This window comes from Myxine glutinosa, chromosome 8 (assembly GCF_964187855.1).
Source record: "Myxine glutinosa chromosome 8, kmMyxGlut1.1, whole genome shotgun sequence".
In the NCBI taxonomy this organism is placed as follows: Eukaryota; Metazoa; Chordata; class Myxini; order Myxiniformes; family Myxinidae; genus Myxine; species Myxine glutinosa.
In genome coordinates, this window is record NC_136268.1 from 7,882,573 (window position 1) to 7,906,719 (window position 24,147).

The 24,147-nt window shown below is 48.3% G+C and overlaps 1 protein-coding gene across 2 annotated transcripts in view; it reads left to right on the top strand.

Moving 5' to 3' along the window:
- LOC137432237 (anoctamin-4) overlaps positions 1–24,147 on the top strand; it is a 323,734-nt gene that overhangs the window by 126,784 nt on the left and 172,803 nt on the right. For both annotated transcript variants that reach the window (XM_078782883.1, XM_068123986.2), the window contains exon 4: positions 7,707–7,874. In XM_078782883.1, the coding sequence (XP_078639009.1) occupies positions 7,707–7,874 (168 nt within the window). The remainder of the gene's footprint in view (positions 1–7,706; positions 7,875–24,147) is intronic.

Below are 24,147 nucleotides of genomic sequence, written 5' to 3' on the forward strand. Positions count from 1 at the left end.
TAAAGGGTAATTCTAAAGGGTAATTCCAAAGGGTAATTCTAAAGGGTAATTCTAAAGGGTAATTCTAAACGGTAATTCTAAAGGGTAATTCTAAACGGTATTTCTGAAGGGTAATTCTGAAGGGTAATTCTGAAGGGTAATTCTAAAAGGGTAATTCTGAAGGGTAATTCTAAAAGGGTAATTCTAATGGGTAATTCTAAAGGGTAATTCTAAAGGGTAATTCTAAAGGGTAATTCCAAAGGGTAATTCTAAAGGGTAATTCTAAAGGGTAATTCTAAACGGTAATTCTAAAGGGTAATTCTAAACGGTATTTCTGAAGGGTAATTCTAAAGGGTAATTCTGAAGGGTAATTCTAAAAGGGTAATTCTGAAGGGTAATTCTAAAAGGGTAATTCTAATGGGTAATTCTAAAGGGTAATTCTAAAGGGTAATTCTAAAGGGTAATTCCAAAGGGTAATTCTAAAGGGTAATTCTAAAGGGTAATTCTAAACGGTAATTCTAAAGGGTAATTCTAAACGGTATTTCTGAAGGGTAATTCTAAAAGGGTAACGTTCTCGTTCACATTCCAATAATCGTTTGGAACACAATCCCGAAGTTTACTTTGAGTCCCCAACACTCATTTGTTCATCTTTTGGGGAGCTTGTGATGTTATCACCCTATTAATGAGCAGTGGCCATTCAAATGTTACTGTCCTGCCCAGCACAGGTACACCCGCTCCTGTACCTGTTCTCACACCAAGGAAAATTCGAACTTTTCTTTTTAGACAAACCTTTTTGATGTGCAGCTCCACTCGCCCACCCTCCAATATATACGTACGTAATATGAAGATTGTATCAAGCTCCTCTCCTTTCCAACATTAACCCTCATCCAAAATAAAATTTCGAATGCTGCAAGGTAATTTGCATTTACTTTTGCATTTACTTTGCATTGCATTTACTTTTGTGAAAAATACCATGGAATCTGAGGTGACGTATCTGCTGAGCGACGCTGTGCTTCATAATGCAGCACCCCTGCTGGCACTCCATTACAAAGTGGTTTTTGTCGTCGGAGGCGGATGTGCTTCATAATGCAGCACCCCCTGCTGGCACTCCATTACAAAGTGGTTTTTATTGTCGGAGGCGGATGTGCTTCAGACTGCAGCACCCCCTGCTGGCACTCCATTACAAAGTGGTTTTTATTGTCGGAGGCGGATGTGCTTCATAATGCAGCACCCCCTGCTGGCACTCCATTACAAAGTGGTTTTTAAAGTCGGAGCCGGATGTGCTTCATAATGCAGCACCCCCTGCTGGCACTCCATTACAAAGTGGTTTTTATTGTCGGAGCCGGATGTGCTTCAGACTGCAACAAGAAGCACAATTCAAATAAGAGGCTAATTTGCTGAGGTAGCCTTCATTTGCCTTTTTATGTTTTAAATCATTCGGGAAAATCAATTCCAATTCGTTCGATCACCCTATTTATTTATTTATTTCCTGAGAATGAGATATGAATGAACTCCACAGGTCTCCGGTCCCTTCAATTGGCGAGACCGTAGATCAGCAAATGAATGATACAATGGACCTTCAGGAGGTGAGGCCGTTGCGGTCCCAGGTGCAGGTAACTGGATTGCAAGTTCTGTGTCGTCACGACTCCATTAGTCATTACAAGGGTTGTTATTGTTACCTCAGTACTAAATGGTGAGAATTAATATATTCTTGTAAATTCTCCTCACAACTTGAACCGAAAGATTTAACGAGAGCTTCAGTTGATTTCTCATTCCGTGTTTTGGATGTTCCATGAAAACGATTTATAACCACGAATTAAATAACTGTTTAAAAGTCACGTGGGTGATACGGGCGTCTTCGCCGGGAGACAGAGATATCTTCCTCACCCCGACTTGGGCCGGAAGAGTAGACCACCTCCTCTCCCCGACTTGGGCCGGAAGAGTAGACCACCTCCTCTCCCCGACTTGGGCCGGAACACCACTTCCTCACCCCGAGTTGGGCCGGTACAGTAGACCACCTCCCCACCCCGACTTGGGCCGGAAAAGTAGACCACCTCCTCACCCCGACTTGGGCCGGTACAGTAGACCACCTCCTCTCCCCGACTTGGGCCGGTAGACCTCCTCCTCACCCCGAGTTGGGCCGGTAGAGTAGACCACCTCTCCCCGACTTGGGCCGGTAGACCACTTCCTCTCCCCGACTTGGGCCGGTAGACCACTTCCTCTCCCCGACTTGGGCCGGTAGAGTAGACCACCTCCTCTCCCCGACTTGGGCCGGTAGACCACCTCCTCTCCCCGACTTGGGCCGGTAGACCACCTCCTCTCCCCGACTTGGGCCGGTAGACCACCTCCTCTCCCCGACTTGGGCCGGTAGACCACCTCCTCTCCCCGACTTGGGCCGGTAGACCTCCTCACCCCGAGTTGGGCCGGTAGACCACCTCCTCACCCCGAGTTGGGCCGGTAGACCACCTCCTCACCCCGACTTGGGCCGGTAGACCACCTCCTCACCCCGAGTTGGGCCGGTAGACCACCTCCTCACCCCGAGTTGGGCCGGTAGACCACCTCCTCACCCCGAGTTGGGCCGGTAGACCACCTCCTCACCCCGAGTTGGGCCGGTAGACCACCTCCTCACCCCGAGTTGGGCCGGTAGACCACCTCCTCACCCCGAGTTGGGCCGGTAGACTACCTCCTCACCCCGAGTTGGGCCGGTAGACCACCTCCTCACCCCGAGTTGGGCCGGTAGACCACCTCCTCACCCCGAGTTGGGCCGGTAGACCACCTCCTCACCCCGAGTTGGGCCGGTAGACCACCTCCTCACCCCGAGTTGGGCCGGTAGACCACCTCCTCACCCCGAGTTGGGCCGGTAGACCACCTCCTCACCCCGAGTTGGGCCGGTAGACCACCTCCTCACCCCGAGTTGGGCCGGTAGACCACCTCCTCACCCCAACTTGGGCCGGTAGACCACCTCCTCTCCCCGGCTTGGGCCGCTAGACCACCTCCTCACCCCGACCTGGGCCGGTAGACCACCTCCTCACCCCGACCTGGGCCAGTAGACCACCTCCTCACCCCGACTTGGGCCGGTAGACCACCTCCTCACACCGAGTTTGGCCGGTAGACCTCCCCTCCGGTGAATTGGGAAGGTAGTCCAACCCTTCTCCCTTTCTCGATCGCTACCTCTATAGCTTTCGCTACTCCTCGCTCCCTCTATCTCTCCCTCTATCCCTGTCTCTATCCCTCTCTTTCTCTTTCTCGACCTCTATCCCTGTCTCTACCCCTCTCTTTCTCTATCTCTACCTCTATCCCTGTCTCTACCCCTCACTTTCTCTATCTCTACCGCTATCCCTGTCGCTACCCCTCTCTTTCTCTATCTCTACCTCTGTCCCTTTCTCTACCCCTCGCTTTCTCTTTCTCTACCTCTATCCCTGTCTCTACCCCTCTCTTTCTCTATTTCTACCTCTATCCCTTTCTCTACCCCTCTCTTTCTCTATCTCTACCTCTATCCCTGTCTCTACCCCTCTCTTTCTCTATTTCTACCTCTATCCCTTTCTCTACCCCCTCTCTTTCTCCATCTCTACCTCTATCCCTGTCTCTACCCCTCTCTTTCTCTATTTCTACCTCTATCCCTTTCTCCACCCCTCTCTTTCTCTATCACTAACTCTATCCCTTTCTCTACCCCTCTCTTTCGCTATCTCTACCGCTATCCCTTTCTCTACCCCTCGCTTTCTCTATCTCTACCTCTATCCCTGTCTCTACCCCTCTCTTTCTCTATTTCTACCTCTGTCCCTTTCTCTACCCCTCGCTTTCTCTATCTCTACCTCTATCCCTGTCTCTACCCCTCTCTTTCTCTATCTCTACCTCTGTCCCTTTCTCTACCCCTCGCTTTCTCTATCTCTACCTCTATCCCTGTCTCTACCCCTCTCTTTCTCTATTTCTACCTCTATCCCTTTCTCTACCCCTCTCTTTCTCTATCTCTACCTCTATCCCTGTCTCTACCCCTCTCTTTCTCTATTTCTACCTCTATCCCTTTCTCTACCCCCTCTCTTTCTCCATCTCAACTCTATCCCTGTCTATACCCCTCTCTTTCTCTATTTCTACCTCTATCCCTTTCTCCACCCCTCTCTTTCTCTATCTCCACCTCTATCCCTTTCTCTACCCCTCTCTTTCTCTATCTCTACCTCTATCCCTGTCTGTACCCCTCTCTTTCTCTATCTCTACCTCTATCCCTTTCTCTACCCCTCTCTTTCTCTATCTGTACCCCTCTCTTTCTCTATCTCTACCCCTCTCTTTCTCTATCTCTACCCCTCTCTTTCTGTATCTCTACCCCTCTCTTTCTCTATCTCTACTCCTCTCTTTCTCTATCTCCACTCCTCTCTTTCTCGATCTCTACCCCTCTCTTTCTCTATCTCTACCCCTCTCTTTCTCTATCTCTACCCCTCTCTTTCTCTATCTCTACCCCTCGCTTTCTCTATCTCCACTCCTCTCTTTCTCTATCTCAACCCCTCTCTTTCTCTATCTCTACCCCTCTCTTTCTCTATCTCTACCCCTCTCTATCTCTACCCCTCTCTTTCTCTATCTCTACCCCTCTCTTTCTCTATCTCTACCCCTCTCTTTCTCTATCTCTACCCCTCTCTTTCTCTGTCTCTACCCCTCTTTCTCTGTCTCTACCCCTTTCTTTCTCTATCACTACCCCTCTTTCTCTATCTCTACCCCTCTCTTTCTCTATCTCTACCCCTCTCTTTCTCTATCTCTACCCCTCTCTTTCTCTATCTCTACCCCTCTTTTTCTCTATCTCTACCTCTATCCCTTTCTCTACCCCTCTCTTTCTCTACCCCTCTCTATCTCCACCCCTCTCTTTCGCTATCTCTACCTCTATCCCTTTCGCTACCGCTCTTCTTTCTCTATCTCTACCCCTCTCTTTCTCTATCTCTACCCCTCTAATTCTCTATCTATACCTCTATCCCTTTCTCTACCCCTCTCTTTCGCTATCTCTACCCCTCGCTTTCCCTATCTCTACCCCTCTCTTTCTCTATCTCTACACCTCTCTTTCTCTATCTCTACCCCCTCTTTTTCTCTATCGCTACCCCTGTCTTTCTCTACCTCTATCCCTTTCTCTACCCCTCTATATCTCTATCTCTACCTCTATCCCTTTCCCTACCCCTCACTTTTTATATCGCTACCCTCTCTTTTGCTATCTATCCCTTTTGCTTCCCCTCTTTTTCTCTATCGCTACCTCTATCCCTTTCCCTATCCCTCTCTTTTTATATCGCTACCCCTCTCTTTTGCTATCTCTATCCCTTTCTCTACCCCGCTGTTCCTGTATCCCTTTCTCAACCTTTTTTTTTTTCTATCTCTAGACCTCTCTTTCTCTGTCGCTACCTCTATCTCTACACCTCTCTCTTTAGCTACCCCTATCTTTCTCTACCCCTATCTTTCTCTATCCATTTCACTACCCCTCCCTTTCTCTATCCCTTACTCCACCCCTCTCTTTCTCTATCTATACCTCCATCTTTTTCTCTACCCCTCTCTTTCTCTGTCGCTACCCCTCTCTTTCTCTACCTCTGTCCCTTTCCCTACCCCTCTCTTTCTCTACCTCTGTCCCTTTCCCTACCGCTCGCTTTCTCTTTCTCGACTTCAATCCCTTTGTCTACCCCCTTCTTTCTCTATCTCTACCCCTCTCTTTCTCTATCTCTATCCCTTTCGCTACCCTGCTGGTCCTCTATCCCTTTCTCCACCCCTCTCTTTCTCTATCTCTACCCCTCTCTTTCTCTATCTCTACCCATCTCTTTCTCTATCACTACCTCTATCCCTGTCTCTACCCCTCTCTTTCTCTATCTCTACCTCTATCCCTTTCTCTACCCCTCTCTTTCTCTATCTCTACCCCTCTCTTTCTCTATCTCTAACACTCTCTTTCTCTATCTCTGCCCCTCTCTTTCTCTGTCTCTACCCCTCTCTTTCTCTATCTCTATCCCTTTCGCTACCCCGCTGTTCCTCTATCCCTTTCCCGACCCCTCTCTTTTTATATCGCTACCCCTCTCTTTTGCTATCTCTATCCCTTTCGCTACCCCTCTTTTTCTCTATCTCTACCTCTATCCCTTTCCCGATCCCTCTCTTTTTATATCGCTACCCTTCTCTGTTGCTATCTCTACCTCTTTCTCTATATCTACCCCTCTCTTTCTCTATCTCTACCCCTCTCTTTCTCTATCTATACCCTCTCTTTCTCTATCGCTACCCCTCTCTTTCTCTATATATACCCCTCTTTTTCTCTATCTCTACCTGTATCCCTTTCTCTACCCCTCTCTTTCTCTACCCCTCGCTTTCTCTATCTCTACCCCTCTCTTTCTCTATCTCTACCCTCTCTTTCTCTATCGCTACCCCTCTCTTTCTCTATATATACCCCTCTTTTTCTCTATCTCTACCTCTATCCCTTTCGCGACCCCTCTCTGTCTCTATCGCTACCTCTATCCCTGTCTCTACCCCTCTAATTCTCTATCTATACGTCTATCCCTTTGCTCTACCCCTCTCTTTCTCTATCACTACCCCTCTCTTTCTCTATCTCTACCTCTATCCCTTTCTCTACCCCTCTCTGTCTCTATCGCTACCTCTATCCCTGTCTCTACCCCTCTAATTCTCTATCTATACCTCTATCCCTTTCTCTACCCCTCTCTTTCTCTATCACTACCCCTCTCTTTCTCTATCTCTACCCTTCTCTTTCTCTATTTCTACCCCTCTCTTTCTCTATCTCTACCCCTCTCTTTCTCTATCTCTACCCCTCGCTTTCTCTATCGCTACCCCTGTCTTTCTCTACCTCTATCCCTTTCTCTACCCTCGCTATCCCTTTCCTTTCTTTTGCTATATCTATCCCTTTCGCTACCCCGCTGTTCCTCTATCCCTTTCTCTACCCCTCTTTTTTTTTTCTATCGCTACACCTCTCTTTCTCTGTCGCTACCTTTATCTCTATCTCTACACCTCTCTCTTTTTCTACCCCTATCTTTCTCTATCCCTTTCAGTACCCCTCTCTCTTTCTCTCCTTATGTCTCTCCATGGAAGGTTTTGTGCTGCCGAAACAGTCTCTGGACAATGATTGCACTGAACGTTTTTCCGTCGCCTTCCCTGCAGTCGTCAGAACAATAGTTTGGAATTTGTATCGGTTGCCAGCAACCATCGTCTACCCTTTGATAAAGACACCATGGGATATCAAACATCCACCAACAATTATTCCTGGCAGATGGGTCCGCAGCTTAACTAACATCCCATTCAACGTCTGATTTACTCATTGATACAACTACCTGCCTGTGAACACCAGGATGGCATTTTATAGTGGGACTGGAAATCAAACCCAGATGAGACAACTCAAAGGTGAGGACACCACCTCTGAGCTACCCAATCAGCCAACGTCTTACTTCCAAGGGAATATAAAGATGTAAATGCTTACATGGAGAAACAGGCGAAACATTTACATTTGGCAGTACCATGGACCGGCCCCAACAAAACCCTGTGCAAGTAGTCAAGTGCATGTATGAAAGTTTACCTGAATACTGTTCCTATATCTTGCTTAACCATCACATCAACAGCGTTAAAATGCATACCTTCGCTGGCAGGTGCAAGGACGAAAGGATAGACTTGGGGAGACGTAATGCAATTCATGTGACGGCAGACAAACATAATAAAGACGGGTAAAGAAAGCTTTTCCACACTCGCTCATCTTTTGTGTCTCCTTTCACTTTCTACAGAAGTGCGAGAGGAATGACAGCGTGAAGCCGCCCTCTGGTTTATTTTTCCGTGATGATTCTCGACGTATCGACTTCGTGCTGGTATATCACTCCCACAGCCCACATAGCGAGCGACGCGACGTCTTTGAGCGGAACCTTCGTGCTGAGGGTCTCATGATGGAGAAAGAGGTGGGTGGAGCACATTGTGTACGACAAGGGTAAACCGGCGTGTGAGGATGATTCGGTTTCTTTTATGCCACAACTGGCTGCTGGTTGCATCAACTGTTGCATCCTTTCTGGAGGCACAGCTCTGCCACTAAGGCAGAACCCTTGTATATTAGGGCGGAATTTTGGTGTTTGGCCGCGGTACTGGCAGTACCATGCCTACTCTTCGTCAATAGATCAGACAGCTGGAAGAGTGAAGGAAAGAGGTCGACAAAAAGCCACGTCCTGCAAGATCTGTGCAAGATGTCCATCCAGTGTCCTGATTCTTGTTTGAGATGTACAGGTTATTTCAAAAGTTAGTTTACCAAGAATTCAGTTCTCATATTAAGTAAATGATAATTAAAATAATCATTCGATGAAGAATATTTTATTTTTACATTGTGCAAACATCAATTTTGTACTTAAGCCGTTTTAATCTTTACTTCTTCATCAATGGTTGGCCTGGGGAAGGTTTTGGCCGAAATCTTTCACGAACAGGCTGGCCAGGCCTGACGCTCGACTAAGTAGTTCGGGTCGGAGTTTGGAACTTGGCCATGGTGCTGGCGATAGTGCACCTATTCTTGGTGTGAAGGACACTGTGGGATCTTTAACGTACACCAACCAATTCCAGCAGACGGGATGCCGTCTTTTTTTTTCTTTTTCTTTTCTTTTTTTTTGGGGGGTATACTAGATCGAGGCTCGTGTAAGAGCTAACATTAATCACAAAAAACAAACGGACACATAAAAAAAACATACAATAAAGGGAGCGGCAGACGAGATAGGGAGAGGGAGGGAAGCACACAAGTACAACAATAGAAAACAGCGACATCGAGAGATCTGTGGGAGGGAGAGGGCTTGGGGGGAGGAGGCATGGGAAGGGGGGGGGGGGGGTGGGAGAGGTATAAAACACATGAACATTGCTAGGACTTCCAGAAAAGAAGTCGGTATTTCAAAAATGTGGATCTGGGGTGAAATTAACTGGGGTAGAAAAGATCAAGGTTTTGGATGGGGGAAGATAAGAAATGGTGGTGAACAGCTGTTGTAAAGACCTGGAGGGAGGAGTGGGATTGAAGAGAGTGAGGAAGTTTGTTCCAGAGGTGGGAGAAAAGAGGAATGAAAGAGTGAAGGTGAGCAGAGAGTCTTATTTTGGCAGTTTCACCAGAAGAGGGTTTTGGCAGATCTTGTAAGACCTGTAGGAATATTTGGGGGACAGAGCTAGGGGAGCTAGGCTGGAGAGGAGCCGGTAGAAAACAAAGTCCACCAACCTGCCTGCGGTGAGTGAGTGAAAGGCCCACAAAGTTAGCTTCATCGTGGGAGATTCCAATGATTCTGAAAGCTTTGGTTTCAACAGTGTGAGAGAGCATTACGAGGCAAGAGAAGAGCGCACGTACATGGCGGTGACGTCATTACGTGCGCTCATGAAAAGTTGGAGAAGTGAAATTATATTTGGATTGGTTGCTCCCGGCTGCATTCAGGCGATTCCATATAATGAGTGGATACCAGAGATAATGTGCCGTGTGGCAGACGGTACTTATCGCTCCCATTAAGGTGCAGCAAAGCTGGATGGGATACATTAATGGCGGTTCACCACTGATGGTATGAAATCGCATAATAACTGATATATATATGTATGTATATATATATATATATATATATATATATATATATATATATATATATATATATATATACAGAGAATGAATGGGATGGCAACATAGAGAGCAACCCAGGTTTAGGACCGACAGAGAATGAAGTTGAAGAAGCGATAAAAGCAATGAAGGGTAGAAAAGCGGGAGGGCCGACGGGAGTTGTGGGAGACATGTTGAAGGCAGCAGGAAGTTGGGGTGTGAAGAGAATGACAGAGATCTGTAATCTGGTGGTGAAAGAAGGCCGCATTCCAGTGGATTGGGAACTGAGTACCCTCGTCCCTCTATACAAGGGGAAAGGTGACCCTCTGGAGTGTGCCTCGTACCGAGCGATAAAGTTATTGGAGCATGGAATGAAGGTATTAGAAAGGGTGTTGGAGAGGAGGATAAGGAAGAAAGTGAAGATCGACGAAATGCAGTTTGGATTTATGCCAGGAAGAGGAATGACAGACGCGCTTTTCATTGTGAGGCAGTTGCAGGAGAAGTACATGGAGAAGAGGAAGAAGTTGTTTCTTGGGTTTGTTGATCTGGAGAAAGCATTCGATAGGGTTCCACGCAAAGTATTGACATGGGCATTGAGGAAGTTAGGAGTGGAGGAATGGTTGATCAGAGTAGTGATGGCAATGTACAAAAGAGCGCGCACAGCTGTAAGAACGAAGGACGGGAACAGTGGTGAGTTTGAGGTGAAGGTGGGAGTGCATCAGGGGTCGGTACTAAGTCCACTACTATTTGTAGCTGTGATGGAGGTGCTGGCTCAGAACGTAAAGGAGGGTTTACCGTGGGAGTTGTTGTATGCAGATGATCTGGTGTTGATTGCAGAAAGTATGGATGGACTGAAGGAAAAGATGAACAAGTGGAAGGAATGTATGGAGACAAAAGGTCTGAAGGTGAATATCGGAAAGACGAAGGTGATGGCAAGTGGTAACGCATGTGGTGAGGTGGAAAGAACTGGGAAGTGGCCCTGTGCTGTGTGTAGGAAGGGTGTCGGAGTGAACTCCATTCAATGTACAATGTGTGCTGAGTGGGTTCATCAAAAATGTAGTGGTCTGAGAGGGTCATTAACCAGTGTGGCAGCTACATTCAAATGTAAGGTGTGAACAGAGGGAGCTGCAGATGGAGGAAATGTTGAGTTGGATCTTGGAGACGGCGTGAAGCTGGAAGGTGGGAAAACATTTTGCTACCTCGGAGACATGCTGAATGGAGAAGGTGGATCAGACTCGGCAACGGTTGCTAGAGTGAGATGTGCATGGAAGAAGTTTCGGGAACTGAGTGGCGTGCTGATGATGAGGGGAGTGTCGTTGAAGCTGAAGGGAAAGGTGGATGCTGCATGTGTGAGAAGTTTTATGATTTATGGAAGCGAGACATTGGTAATGAACGTAGAGCAGCATCGAAGGTTGGAAAGGGTGGAAATTCGAATGGTTCGACGGATGTGCGGAGTATCGTTGAGAGAGAGGAAGACAAATGATGAATTGCGAAAGATGATGGGAATTGAGCCTTTGATTGATGCTGTGAAGAGGAACAGGTTGAGATGGTTTGGTGATGTGTTGAGGAATGATGAAAGTGACTGGTTGAGAAGAGTGATGGAAATGAATGTAGAAGGAAGTAGAGGACGGGGAGGTTCTCAGACTTGGCTAAAGATGGTGGAAGAAGAAATGCAGGCAAGGGGGTTAACAAGGAGAGATGCAGAAAATAGGGCAAGATGGAGAAGATTGTCATGGGGACCGCAAGGCTAACCCCTGCTCTAGTAGGGAAATGGCCTTTAAAATGCATGTTGTTGTTGTTGTTGTTGTTGTTGTTTATATATATATATATATATATATATATATAGATATATAAAGTAGAGTTGGCCTCTGTGTCTGTATCCTGATCTACGATCTCTAAGATCTCGAGAACCCGTGGACGGATTTGCGAGCGGAAAGTACTGTTCGACTCGGGATGGTCCCAGGAATGTCACGGAGACATAAACATTTAAAAAATTTCGGGTTTTAAAATTAGCGTATTATTAGCACTAGCAGAAGAGAGAGGGATTCGAAGGGAGGGAGCGCAGCGCTTCTAGCGCTTCTGACTACAGCACACCTTAAAATTTAAAAAACTTCGGGTTTTAAAATTAGTGTGTTACGCGTAATTAGCGCTAGCAGAAGAGGGAGGGAATCTAAGGGAGGGAGCGCAGTGCTCCCTCCAGCGCTTCTGTTAGCGTAATTAGCGTATTTCGGAACGTTAATTTTTCAACTTCATTATTCGGAATCAGTACGTCCCAGAGAACCTTCGTAACGTTAATTTTTCAACTTCATCCGATTGACATGGGACCAACGGCATGTGACAAAGAGTGAAACATACAGGCTACATTTATTTGACGACAATGAGTTCCGACTTCCGACCTCGGTGGGATGACAGGCTGAGTCAACCCCCCTGGTGTGAAGGGGGAGGAGGAGGGGAGGGGGAAGAGAAGGGGAGGGGAACGAGGGGGAAGGGGATGGGAGGGGGGGAGGGGGAAGGGGGAGGGGGAGGGGGAAGGGGGAGGGGAGGGGGGGGGAGGGGAAAGGGGGGGGAGGGGGAGGGGAGGGGCCCTTCTTCCCCTGGGCACCCCCGCACCCTTCCCTCCCCCCTTCCCCTCCCCCCTCCCCCCCCTTCCCCCTCCCCCCCCATTCCCCTCCCCTCCTCTTCCCCCTCCCCTCCTCCTCCCCCGCTTCCCCCTCCCCCCTCCCCCCCGTTCCCCTCCCCTCCTCTTCCCCCTCCCCTCCTCCTCCCACTCCCGTGCAAAGCCGGGTACCTCTGCTAGTATATATATATATATATTGTTACAGACGCGGTTTTAGATGTTATTTTACCGAGCGGTGGTGTATTACCGCGTCCGAACAGTTACTCCCCGATTAGAACCCTATCCCGCCCGATTCCACTCGAACGTTGGCCGAATCGCGCTACGCTAAATCAATGATGGAAAGGACACAACGGCTGGGGTAAATGACACGACACAAGGGGTACAGTTCTCAAGACCTCCGGAGGAGGATATAATTGGTGATGCAGAAAAGGGGTAGATTACACGGTAAGAGGTAAAGCACAGAAAAGATGGGCACTTAAACACAGTCTTATCGATCCCCGACAGACCACAGACAAACGGGACAAGACTGACTTACACGGGGATTGATGGCAGGGAAGGACAGGCAGTCGATAGCACAAGGTGCACCTTGGCTCAGGGGCAGAATCAAACACGGTCCGGTCCAGAGATGCGGGGAGGTATTGCAGCGCTCGGAGGTGGCGTCTTCTCTCTCCAAGCTGAGGGCGCATCTCACTTCACCTCCCTCTTCCTGCGCATGCTCAGCGGGGAGTGACACGTCCTCGGCTCGTTGGCCCCGCCCCAGATGGGATCGGTCCGCCGCTTCTATTGGGTGCGGGGGGTTACCGGGCTCCGCCCTTGACGAGGAGCTGACAGCGAGCCCCTGCGTGGTAACCCCGTCGGAGCACATGTTCAATGGCGGCTAACCAAGCCGGAGTGAGGATGCACACTCCCCGCGCCGCCGCCGCCGCCGCTGTTGTTGTTGTTGTTGTTGTTGTACCATGAGGAAGAGCTGCGGGGAGGTATTGGGAGGTCCTAAACTTTCTAACGGTGCCATACAATCACATTCTGGTGCAACGAAGAGTCAGAATTAATGGAAACGAGTCCTTAACTGACATAGACTAAGAATAACTAGCAAGATGTCCTATAGTTGTCTACGTGAGATGCGGTGGACCTGGATGCGACATTTAATGGGGGAAATAGGGGGAGGTCGGGCCTACAGAGTGTTGTTTACAGAAAATGGGACTAGGGAATGGGGGATTGGGGATAGTTGGGAAGTATTGGGGAAATAGGGGAATATTTACAAGCGGATATGGATGGAGGCCAATCTCATATCCGCAACATTGCACCCTTCTCTACCTCGGGGCGTCCCGACCCGATAAATTTTTACTTACTTTAGTGTGGCACTCAGATGTAGTTCCCTCTACTATTAACTCAACCCTGAGTGCGACAGTTTTACAGATGTTCACAAATGGGTAAATATGTCCCCCTGCGACGTTGCACCCTTCTCCTCACAGAAACACACCCACAGGACAACCGAATCGCGGAAAGAATCCTCAAACTAAACATACAGCCGGTAGGGAGCATCATTTATACAAGACTACACTGATATTTACACTACGATCCAGGACCTGTTCTTTGAGGAACACATGCAGATGTTATGCATAGAGAGAGCACGCATGCCAGCATCGATACACCAACCCACGAGTGCTCTGTGGCCCTACGGCCTTTAATAATGTGCAGAGCACCCCATCCAAGCACCAAAAGCACCACCCCATCATGTACAGTCAGCACCATCCGGTGCACCAATAAAGTGTTCATAGTCACCGGTGGTGTCGCAGCCGGCCGATGTTCTGCCGCTGGTCTTGCCTTCATGGAGCACTTGGCCTTCTGGCTTCCTTAGAAATAAAGAAAGGCGCCAACCACGTCCATTTCTAAATTGTGGCCGTCAGGGGGGCCAACTATAAGTGGTTCACCTGTATGGCATAGGTGCCACGTTGACCCAGAGGTCCATCCATGGGTGGTGCTTGCCCGCAAAAGAACTGCGGTCCATGGTGGGCGGCCACAAAAATTGCGGTCCATATGGTGTATCGATCCAGGCAGCAAGCAGCGAAAGTACAGGCCCACAACTGCAGAGCCAGCACCTCTCTCTCCTCTCTCTCTGCCCCAAAGCCAGATCCTCGGAGGTGGGAGACAAAATAAGACAAGTGAGCAAGGTGGTAAGGGCGCAAAAGTGCATGCAATACAAGGTAATGCACACTGGGGGCACATGGGAACCAGGTGAGACAGGTATGTTCCTACCGTACGCCCCCCCCCCCCCCCCCAACCAGGTAACCTACATTGACCCTCCCTTACCCCTTACTGTATCGACAAAACACAACACTACCCATAAACATCTACTTTACACATCAACAAACGTCCCTACTGTCTTCCCCGTTCCTCCCATAAACCAAATTCGTCTTCTCTCCCTCCTAACCAATCAAATTTGCCATTTCCAACTCTCATCAAAATTTGCCATCTCCAACTCAACATCAAAATTTGCCATCACCAATTCATCATCAGTCCCTCCTAAGGAGGGAGAGATGGAATCACCCCAATGTCTTATCCACGTCGTGATGCGTCTCACAAATCCAACAGCAATTCTCATTTCCTGCAACACAGAACAAAGAAAACACAGGTGTGGAGTCATCATCATCACCTCAGGTAAGTGGCTGCGTATGGTGCGACAGGTTCATCAATCCTAACTATTTCCTAAATGACTTTAACAACTTTACATTACCCGGGGTCTTTCCCTGCCAATCCATTGGCCAACTTACACTATGGGTTCTAAAAACCAATTCCCATTGACCAAACTGTGGTGCTTCTCAATTTGGGGTCTCACTCCCCCGATTCAACACTCGGTGCTCTCGCACAATTTCTGGGCTGTGACGTGTAGCTCTCCCAGCAGGTCTACCCACCTGCACACCTCCACCACTGTAGTTGCCACCCGAGCTTACCTGCTCCTCACCCTAACCTAACTAACTGGGGAAGGCCCTCTCGCACTCTCACCCCCTCAGTGCCCTCTCTGGCACGGGCTGCCCGATCCACACCCGAAATCCTCAGGCACCCACTGACACTAACGGCTCCCAGAGCCCACCTGCGGCCTCACCTGGCCGACATCCTCACAGTGGTGGAGTGCCCAAACCAACTACACACACTAACAGGCTACACGCCCAGCCATTTCCACAACACTAATGCACCCATCCACAATACCATTCTGCAACCGCACCACAAATGCCAATATCCAACCACAATTTACCTATACCCTCTACCTAACACTTACACTACCCGCCCCGGGTACTCGTGAAAGGGGTCCACTCTTCCCCCATCCACACCTTCGCACCATGCACACCACTCCGTACCACTTACTCCAACTCTCTCCACACCACTCATTCCAATACTCCATGTATTCCACACACCTGTACTTGCACACCTGTGCTCTCACACCTGGTGCCACCTGCACCCTTCTCTCCCCAAGCGCATTCGCGCTGATCCACAACACTCACTACTCATACACTGCTCCACACACCTGTCCAGTTCTCACACAGCATCATCTCATCTAACTACTCCCCTCTGAAACTTGCGCTTCCCAGTCGTCCCTTTAAACTATTGCGCTCCCACGTCATTATAATCCACACTAATCTACCTGCGTCCCCACTACAGGTATCCTTGTCACTAACTAACCTTAACGTTACCTAATGTCATCTTCGCTAGATCCCTATCAATATAACCTAACCCACCCGGGCTAGTTTTCACTGCCATACACCCCATAATCTAGTGCTCCTTTGCCCTACGTTTGTGAGGGATGACAGAGTTGCCATCCCACCACATCGGGCATCTCCCACTACCAATTTTGCACATCAAATTTCAACAAATCAAAAATTTGCCAATCACTACCCATCATCTGCCAATCATTACTGCCAATCCTTTGCCAATCATCAAATTTTGTTTTTCTAATTTCGGGGCCAAAACACTATCCTCGCCAATACAGTCTACTTACTAATGCCTCTCGGTGCGCCAATTCACTTCTAAAGCTCGGCTTCGTACAGCCAAGCCATGAATGCGGGTTGTTTGGTGCCAGCGGCTGGATACGTCCCGCATTCGGTGCAGGGAAGGAGGTTTACCCGGGCCGAGGTCCCACGCACCATCTCGGCACGGAGCCATCCCATGGCCCGACCTCGACCTGCCGGAATGCCTCAACAAAAAGTGGTCGCCATGACGACCCTTCCTATCGGGCTGCCAGCTCCGCCTAGTGGAGCACGGACGCGGCCGTTCAAAGCGAGGCCCCGCGTGGATCGCGTACGGCGGTTCTTTCGAAACCGCCGTGGTTCGGATCCCCGCTGGTCCTCGCGGCACGCGAAGCTGCCCGACGCGCACCGAGGGCCCGATTCGGCTATAAGTCGCTCTAACCGCTAACCCGGTTACCGTCGATGCTTCACCTGCATGCTTACATGCATACGCTACCCCTTCCTTGCTCATTCCTCCAGCTGTTCCCATGCTCCTCGTACCTTTCCTTACACACCTCGGTACACTCATTCCACTCCCAGCCTTGGTCACACACCTGACCACCGAACACTTTGGCACACATTCGTTGGTCGCACACCTCACCAACACACCTCTTCGCGCCCCTTCCTCGGTCACCTCCTCTGTGACAATCACAGGTGTGCTTTCACTCGCACACCCAACCACGTGCCTCACTACCAATTCCAGCGTGCATTCCCACACACGCTCTACCATTCCAGGTGTGCTTCCTTTCTCACCTGTCACAACCAACTCACGCTCCGCGTCACTCTTACTACTCTCACCTCCACTCTTGACAGCGCACTCACCCTTACTCTCGACAGCGCACTCTTTCCTCATGCACCCGTCCGTTACACACCTTTCTCGCGCACACTCTCCCGTTACACCCTCTCGCTCGCACCCTCGTTCCATACCCTCCGGACCAGCCATACACCTCACTCTTGGCCTCTCACGAACATCCGGGTCTATCTTGACCCCCAAGCTTATTAAATCACCTGGTGCATCATACGCACGACCATATTGGTCACCACTTACACCGGGTCCTCTTCCTCTTCGCTTCTCCTCCATCACCTGCGAATCCCTCATCCGGTTAATGAGCACATCATCACGATCCGAACACAGACTTTGGACCAATTCTTTTACTTCCTCTTTTATCTCTTTCTTATCCCCTCTCCGTCGCTTCTTAATTTCGCTCACCCCTTCTTCCACTTCTTCTAATTTCTGCTTCACCTCTTTTATTTCCCGGTACGTCTCCTCAAGTTCGTCCTCTAAGGCTACCTTGACCATTTCCATGTGCGTCCTCACCTGTCGGTCCTTCGTCTCCATTACTTCTGTCACCTCGTCCAACCTCGTTGTCAGTCCCTCACGTACCATCTGACATTCCCTCTTCGTCGCTATCAAGTCGTCTTTTAGTTCTTTCTGTGTCGCTTTTAACCCTCCTAGTACCGCAGTGTTCCTTTGTACCTGCTCCACTAACTCAGTCTGTCCCACCGTCAGCTGTTCCACCTCCTGCGTCAGGTCCTCTATGCCCCCTTGTAACTTTACAGTCCCCTTTCTCACCTCCTTCTCCATGCGCTCCTTACAGTGCCTCACCTCCTCGCGCACTCCTCTGACCTCCTCACTCACACCTCTTCTGATCTCTTCTCCCATCACTTGCATCTCCTGCCCAGATGCCACCCTCATCTGCTCCATTTCCTCCCTGTGAGCATCCAATTTAGTTTCTACCCCCATTCTGACCCCCTCTATCTGCTGCCCCATTTGTTTAACTTCCCTTTCCGCTTGGTCCCTCATGTCCCTCAATTTGCCTTCCATACTGTTTTCTAACCCCTCTAACCCCTTTTGCATCCCTTCCATTTGATTCTCTTGAGCGGCCATTCTGTTTTCTACCCCCATTAACCCCTCCTGTATTTCCCCTAATCTATTGTCTAATCCCTCTATTCTACTCCCTAACCCTCCGATCTGGGCCCCCATCCTTTGTTCTAACCCCTCACCGGTACCCCTCGCTTCGTCCCTCATTACCCCCATTTGGCCCTCCAATCGCTCACCCTGAGCATCCATCCGGTTCCCCATTACCCCCATTTGGCCCTCCAATCGCTCACCCAATCGCTCACTATCAGCCCTCATTTGCTCACTATCAGCCCTCATTTGCTCACTCTGAGCATCCATCCGATTCCCCAATTGCTGACTATTAGCCCTCATATCGTCCTTCTGCAGGTTGAGGGACGCCTGCATTTGCGCCATAAATTGCTCCATGAGGGCCTGCATTTGGGCCATCCCTCCCACTTGTGCAGCGGGTGCGGCCGCCGCAGCCATGTGCGAGGCGCCATTTTGCGAACCTGCCACCCTCACTGCTTCGCTCTCCTCTTGTCCCTCAATTTGGTCCTGGATCGACCCTGCCTCACTCTCCTCTACCGGAACCCAGCCGTCTTGATCCGCCATAGCGCGACTTTCAAAATTCGGGTTTTTATTTTTGTAAAACAAAATCAAATTTCGCCGTTAATAATTTCGAGCGCGTGAAGCGCGCTTCGGGTCCAATCCCACTTCCCGACACCAATTGTTACGGACACGGTTTTAGATGTTATTTTACCGAGCGGTGGTGTATTACCGCGTCCGAACAGTTACTCCCCGATTAGAACCCTATCCCGCCCGATTCCACTCGAACGTTGGCCGAATCGTGCTACGCTAAATCAATGATGGAAAGGACACAACGGCTGGGGTAAATGACACGACACAAGGGGTACAGTTCTCAAGACCTCCGGAGGAGGATATAATTGGTGATGCAGAAAAGGGGTAGATTACACGGTAAGAGGTAAAGCACAGAAAAGATGGGCACTTAAACACAGTCTTATCGATCCCCGACAGACCACAGACAAACGGGACAAGACTGACTTACACGGGGATTGATGGCAGGGAAGGACAGGCAGTCGATAGCACAAGGTGCACCTTGGCTCAGGGGCAGAATCAAACACGGTCCGGTCCAGAGATGCGGGGAGGTATTGCAGCGCTCGGAGGTGGCATCTTCTCTCTCCAAGCTGAGGGCGCATCTCACTTCACCTCCCTCTTCCTGCGCATGCTCAGCGGGGAGTGACACGCCCTCGGCTCGTTGGCCCCGCCCCAGATGGGATCGGTCCGCCGCTTCTATTGGGTGCGGGGGGTTACCGGGCTCCGCCCTTGACGAGGAGCTGACAGCGAGCCCCTGCGTGGTAACCCCGTCGGAGCACATGTTCAATGGCGGCTAACCAAGCCGGAGTGAGGACGCACACTCCCCGCGCCGCCGCCGCTGTTGTTGTTGTTGTTGTACCATGAGGAAGAGCTGCGGGGAGGTATTGGGAGGTCCTAAACTTTCTAACGGTGCCATACAATCACATTCTGGTGCAACGAAGAGTCAGAATTAATGGAAACGAGTCCTTAACTGACATAGACTAAGAATAACTAGCAAGATGTCCTATAGTTGTCTACGTGAGATGCGGTGGACCTGGATGCGACATTTAATGGGGGAAATAGGGGGAGGTCGGGCCTACAGAGTGTTGTTTACAGAAAATGGGACTAGGGAATGGGGGATTGGGGATAGTTGGGAAGTATTGGGGAAATAGGGGAATATTTACAAGCGGATATGGATGGAGGCCAATCTCATATCCGCAACAATATATATATATATATATATATATATGTATGTATATATATATATATATATATATATATGTATATATATATATATATATATATATATATATATATATATATATATATATATATATATATATATATATACACGAAGCACCTCCTGCCACATGGTGCATTACCTCTTGTTTCCACCCACTACATGGGGTCGATCTGGATACATACACTACCGGCCAAAAGTTTTAGAACACCTCTATTTTTCCAGTTTTTATTGAAATTTATGCAGTTTCCTGTCTCAATGTACTCTGAAATTAAGCAAAGAAGAAATAAACAATTGGAGATAAAAAAGAAATCAGAATCATTTTGTTTAACAAAATTTAATTTAAATTTTTGACTCAGCAAAGTAGCCACGTTTTGCAGATATAACCGCCGAACACACTCGTGTCATTCTTTCTACAATGGAAATCAAATATTGTTCGGGAAGTTCTTCCCAACACTGTTGCAGAAGTTCCCACAAATGTGTTGCACTTGTAGGTTGCTTTGCTTTCACCCTTCTGCCCAGTTCATCCCAAACCAGCTCGATGGGGTTTAAGTCTGGAGAGTGTGCTGGCCATTCCATGATTTGAAGCCTACCGTCTTGTTCTTTTTCCCAGAGGTAGTTTTGACATAGCCTGGAGGTGTGTTTAGGGTCATTATCTTGCTGTAGGATGAACCCCTGACCAACTAGGCGTATACCAGAGGGTATTGCTTCGCGTTTCACTTTAGATTTAGTATTGCACTTTTTCACCTATTTCCAAAAACTGCTTTAAACCTACGTTTCGCACAAGAAAGATGCATTGAAGCACAATATATTACCAGTAGATAAGCAGATATATCTTTGGTAAGAGTTTTGTTCACATCTTATGTTCATTTTGTACATTAAACAGTAAGATATCAAAAAATGTTGGGTCTACCTAAAGTATTGACTGGTAGTGTATATATATATACGTACATACACTAGCGTGGATCGACTCGCTACTCTCTCCTCACCACGCATCGCTACGGAGGCAGGGGCATGTTTTAACTCAGTATAATTATTGTTCATTTCATTCATTCATTCGTTCAATTATTGTACATGGCCTGCTCTGTTGTCATGATTTACACCAATCATAATACAAACATTTCTTTTGTACATATTTATTTGTATTATCCATGATATTACATTTTTATACTAGCAGAGGTACCCGGCTTTGCACGGGAGTGGGAGGAGGAGGGGAGGGGGAAGAGGAGGGGAGGGGAACGGGGGGGAGGGGGGAGGGGGAAGCGGGGGAGGAGGAGGGGAGGGGGAAGAGGAGGGGAGGGGAATGGGGGGGAGGGGGGAAGGGGGGGGAGGGGGGGAGGGGAAGGGGGGAGGGAAGGGTGCGGGGGTGCCCAGGGGAAGAAGGGCCCCTCCCCTCCCCCCTCCCCCCCCTTTCCCCTCCCCCCCTTTCCCCTCCCCCCCTCCCCCTTCCCCCTCCCCCTCCCCCTTCCCCCTCCCCCTCCCCCCTCCCATCCCCTTCCCCCTCGTTCCCCTCCCCTTCTCTTCCCCTCCCCTCCTCCTCCCCCTTCACACCAGGGGGGTTGACTCAGCCTGTCATCCCACCGAGGTCGGAAGTCGGAACTCATTGTCGTCAAATAAATGTAGCCTGTATGTTTCACTCTTTGTCACATGCCGTTGGTCCCATGTCAATCGGATGAAGTTGAAAAATTAACGTTACGAAGGTTCTCTGGGACGTACTGATTCCGAATAATGAAGTTGAAAAATTAACGTTCCGAAATACGCTAATTACGCTAACAGAAGCGCTGGAGGGAGCACTGCGCTCCCTCCCTTAGATTCCCTCCCTCTTCTGCTAGCGCTAATTACGCGTAACACACTAATTTTAAAACCCGAAGTTTTTTTAATTTTAAGGTGTGCTGTAGTCAGAAGCGCTAGAAGCGCTGCGCTCCCTCCCTTCGAATCCCTCTCTCTTCTGCTAGTGCTAATAATACGCTAATTTTAAAACCCGAAATTTTTTAAATGTTTATGTCTCCGTGACATTCCTGGGACCATCCCGAGTCGAACAGTACTTTCCGCTCGCAAATCCGTCCACGGGTTCTCGAGATCTTAGAGATCATAGATAGAGGCCAACTCTACTTTATATATAAAGGTGTGCTGTAGTCAGAAGCGCTAGAAGCGCTGCGCTCCCTCCCTTCGAATCCCTCTCTCTTCTGCTAGTGCTAATAATACGCTAATTTTAAAACCCGAAATTTTTTAAATGTTTATGTCTCCGTGACATTCCTGGGACCATCCCGAGTCGAACAGTACTTTCCGCTCGCAAATCCGTCCACGGGTTCTCGAGATCTTAGAGATCATAGATAGAGGCCAACTCTACTTTATATATATAGAAGGTGTGCTGTAGTCAGAAGCGCTAGAAGCGCTGCGCTCCCTCCCTTCGAATCCCTCTCTCTTCTGCTAGTGCTAATAATACGCTAATTTTAAAACCCGAAATTTTTTTAATGTTTATGTCTCCGTGACATTCCTGGGACCATCCCGAGTCGAACAGTACTTTCCGCTCGCAAATCCGTCCACGGGTTCTCGAGATCTTAGAGATCATAGATAGAGGCCAACTCTACTTTATATATATAGAAGCAATTTAAGTTGGAAAAAATATTTTCTTTCAAAATGTTTAAAAATGTATATATATATTTTCAACAAATTAAAAATAAACCCCAAGGAGGGGGTAGTTCATAAAGGTTTGAGGGAGTAGTTCAGTGACGTGACAGACACTGCACAGATGGAAATACTGTACTGTACACTGTATATTAAAATTACCTCAGCGCCATGTAACTGCCACATTAAAAACGCCTCACTGCCATGTAACCACCACGTTATTAAAATTACCTCACCTCCACGTAATTCAAAACAACTCCCACTGTACAATTGAAACGTCATCACCACACGTCGCGATAGAGACGGTAGTTTTAACTGAGGATAGGTGCATGAGTTGCTGTTGTCATGATTTGCATCAATCACTATACAAACATTTATTTTGCACAAAAGCATTTGTAATATTCCTGACATTTCATTTTTATGAGCAATTGAAGTTGGAATTTTTTCTTTTAATTTCTTCCAAAAATTTGACAACACTTTGTTGTTTTTTTTCAATTTCAAAAAATCTCTTAGTACATACACATGGGAGAGGAAGGTGCATACCAGAAGTTTGCGATTTCCCAAAACTTTGAGGGAGTAGTTCAGTGATAACACAGGACAGACACTGCACAGATAGATAGATATATGTATGTGTATATATATATATATATATATATATATATATATATATAATATATATATATATATATATATATATATATATATATATAATATAAATAAAACAGTTTGTGTGTGTGTGTTACCGATAGACTCCTAAACGGAGAGGCTCGCGTACTTGATACTTGGCATAGACATGGCCTACCTAAAAATATTTGACGAGATCCATATTTTTTATTCATATTTACCTCAGCGCATTTCAGCGAGGAACATTATACACGGAATCTCAGCCGGTGCCAGAGCAGCTCGCTGATTCGCTCAGAGCGATCACGTGATGTTCCATCCTTGCTGCCAGACCACTGAATGGAAAATATATAGAATGACCATTGCAATTCACACCACACAGATTCACACCATGCAGCTACCGGGTGCCTGCAACTATCAGGGTTGGCACTCGATGCTGGGCGATGGTGATTTCCGTCACGCGTTTGCACGTAATTCAGAGCGAAAAGCGATTGCGTTTTTTCACCTTTTGTGCGATCGTGTTTTGTGTCGATTTTTGTCGATTTTGTGCGATATGAATTAAAGTCTTTGAAACAGCTGTGAAACGTCTTTCCACAACCCTTCCTTAACCGATTGGAGTAGTTTATTGCCGCACAAAATGGCATTTTAACAGTTGTCTCGCTTTTAAAATCTGGGACACGTTCAAAACAAACGAGACTCGCGAAGCGAGTTGGTCGAGTCGTGTTAACCAAGATGGCGACACGGCGGCTACACTTTTCACGGAGTATGAGCGTTCTATATATTTTCAATTCAGTGCGCAAGACTCGCTCACGTACTTGATTTGTGGCATAGACATGGCCATTGGGCCTTCACGGTGTAATTTGTGCGAGGCCTTTGTCTGAGTGAGCTTGAGTCGAGAGGGCGAATGTACGGGTTGGGAATGTACGGGTCTCCCTTCCCCTGCCCGGCAACGCCGGTACTGGAGGGCGTCATAGGATCGATGAGTCTCCGAAATCCGCTTCGTGCTGTTGTTGCGAAGATGCAGGACGATGTCGCGATTGTTGGACTGCTCTCCTACCATGAGAACTGCAACGTCATTGTTGACTGGCC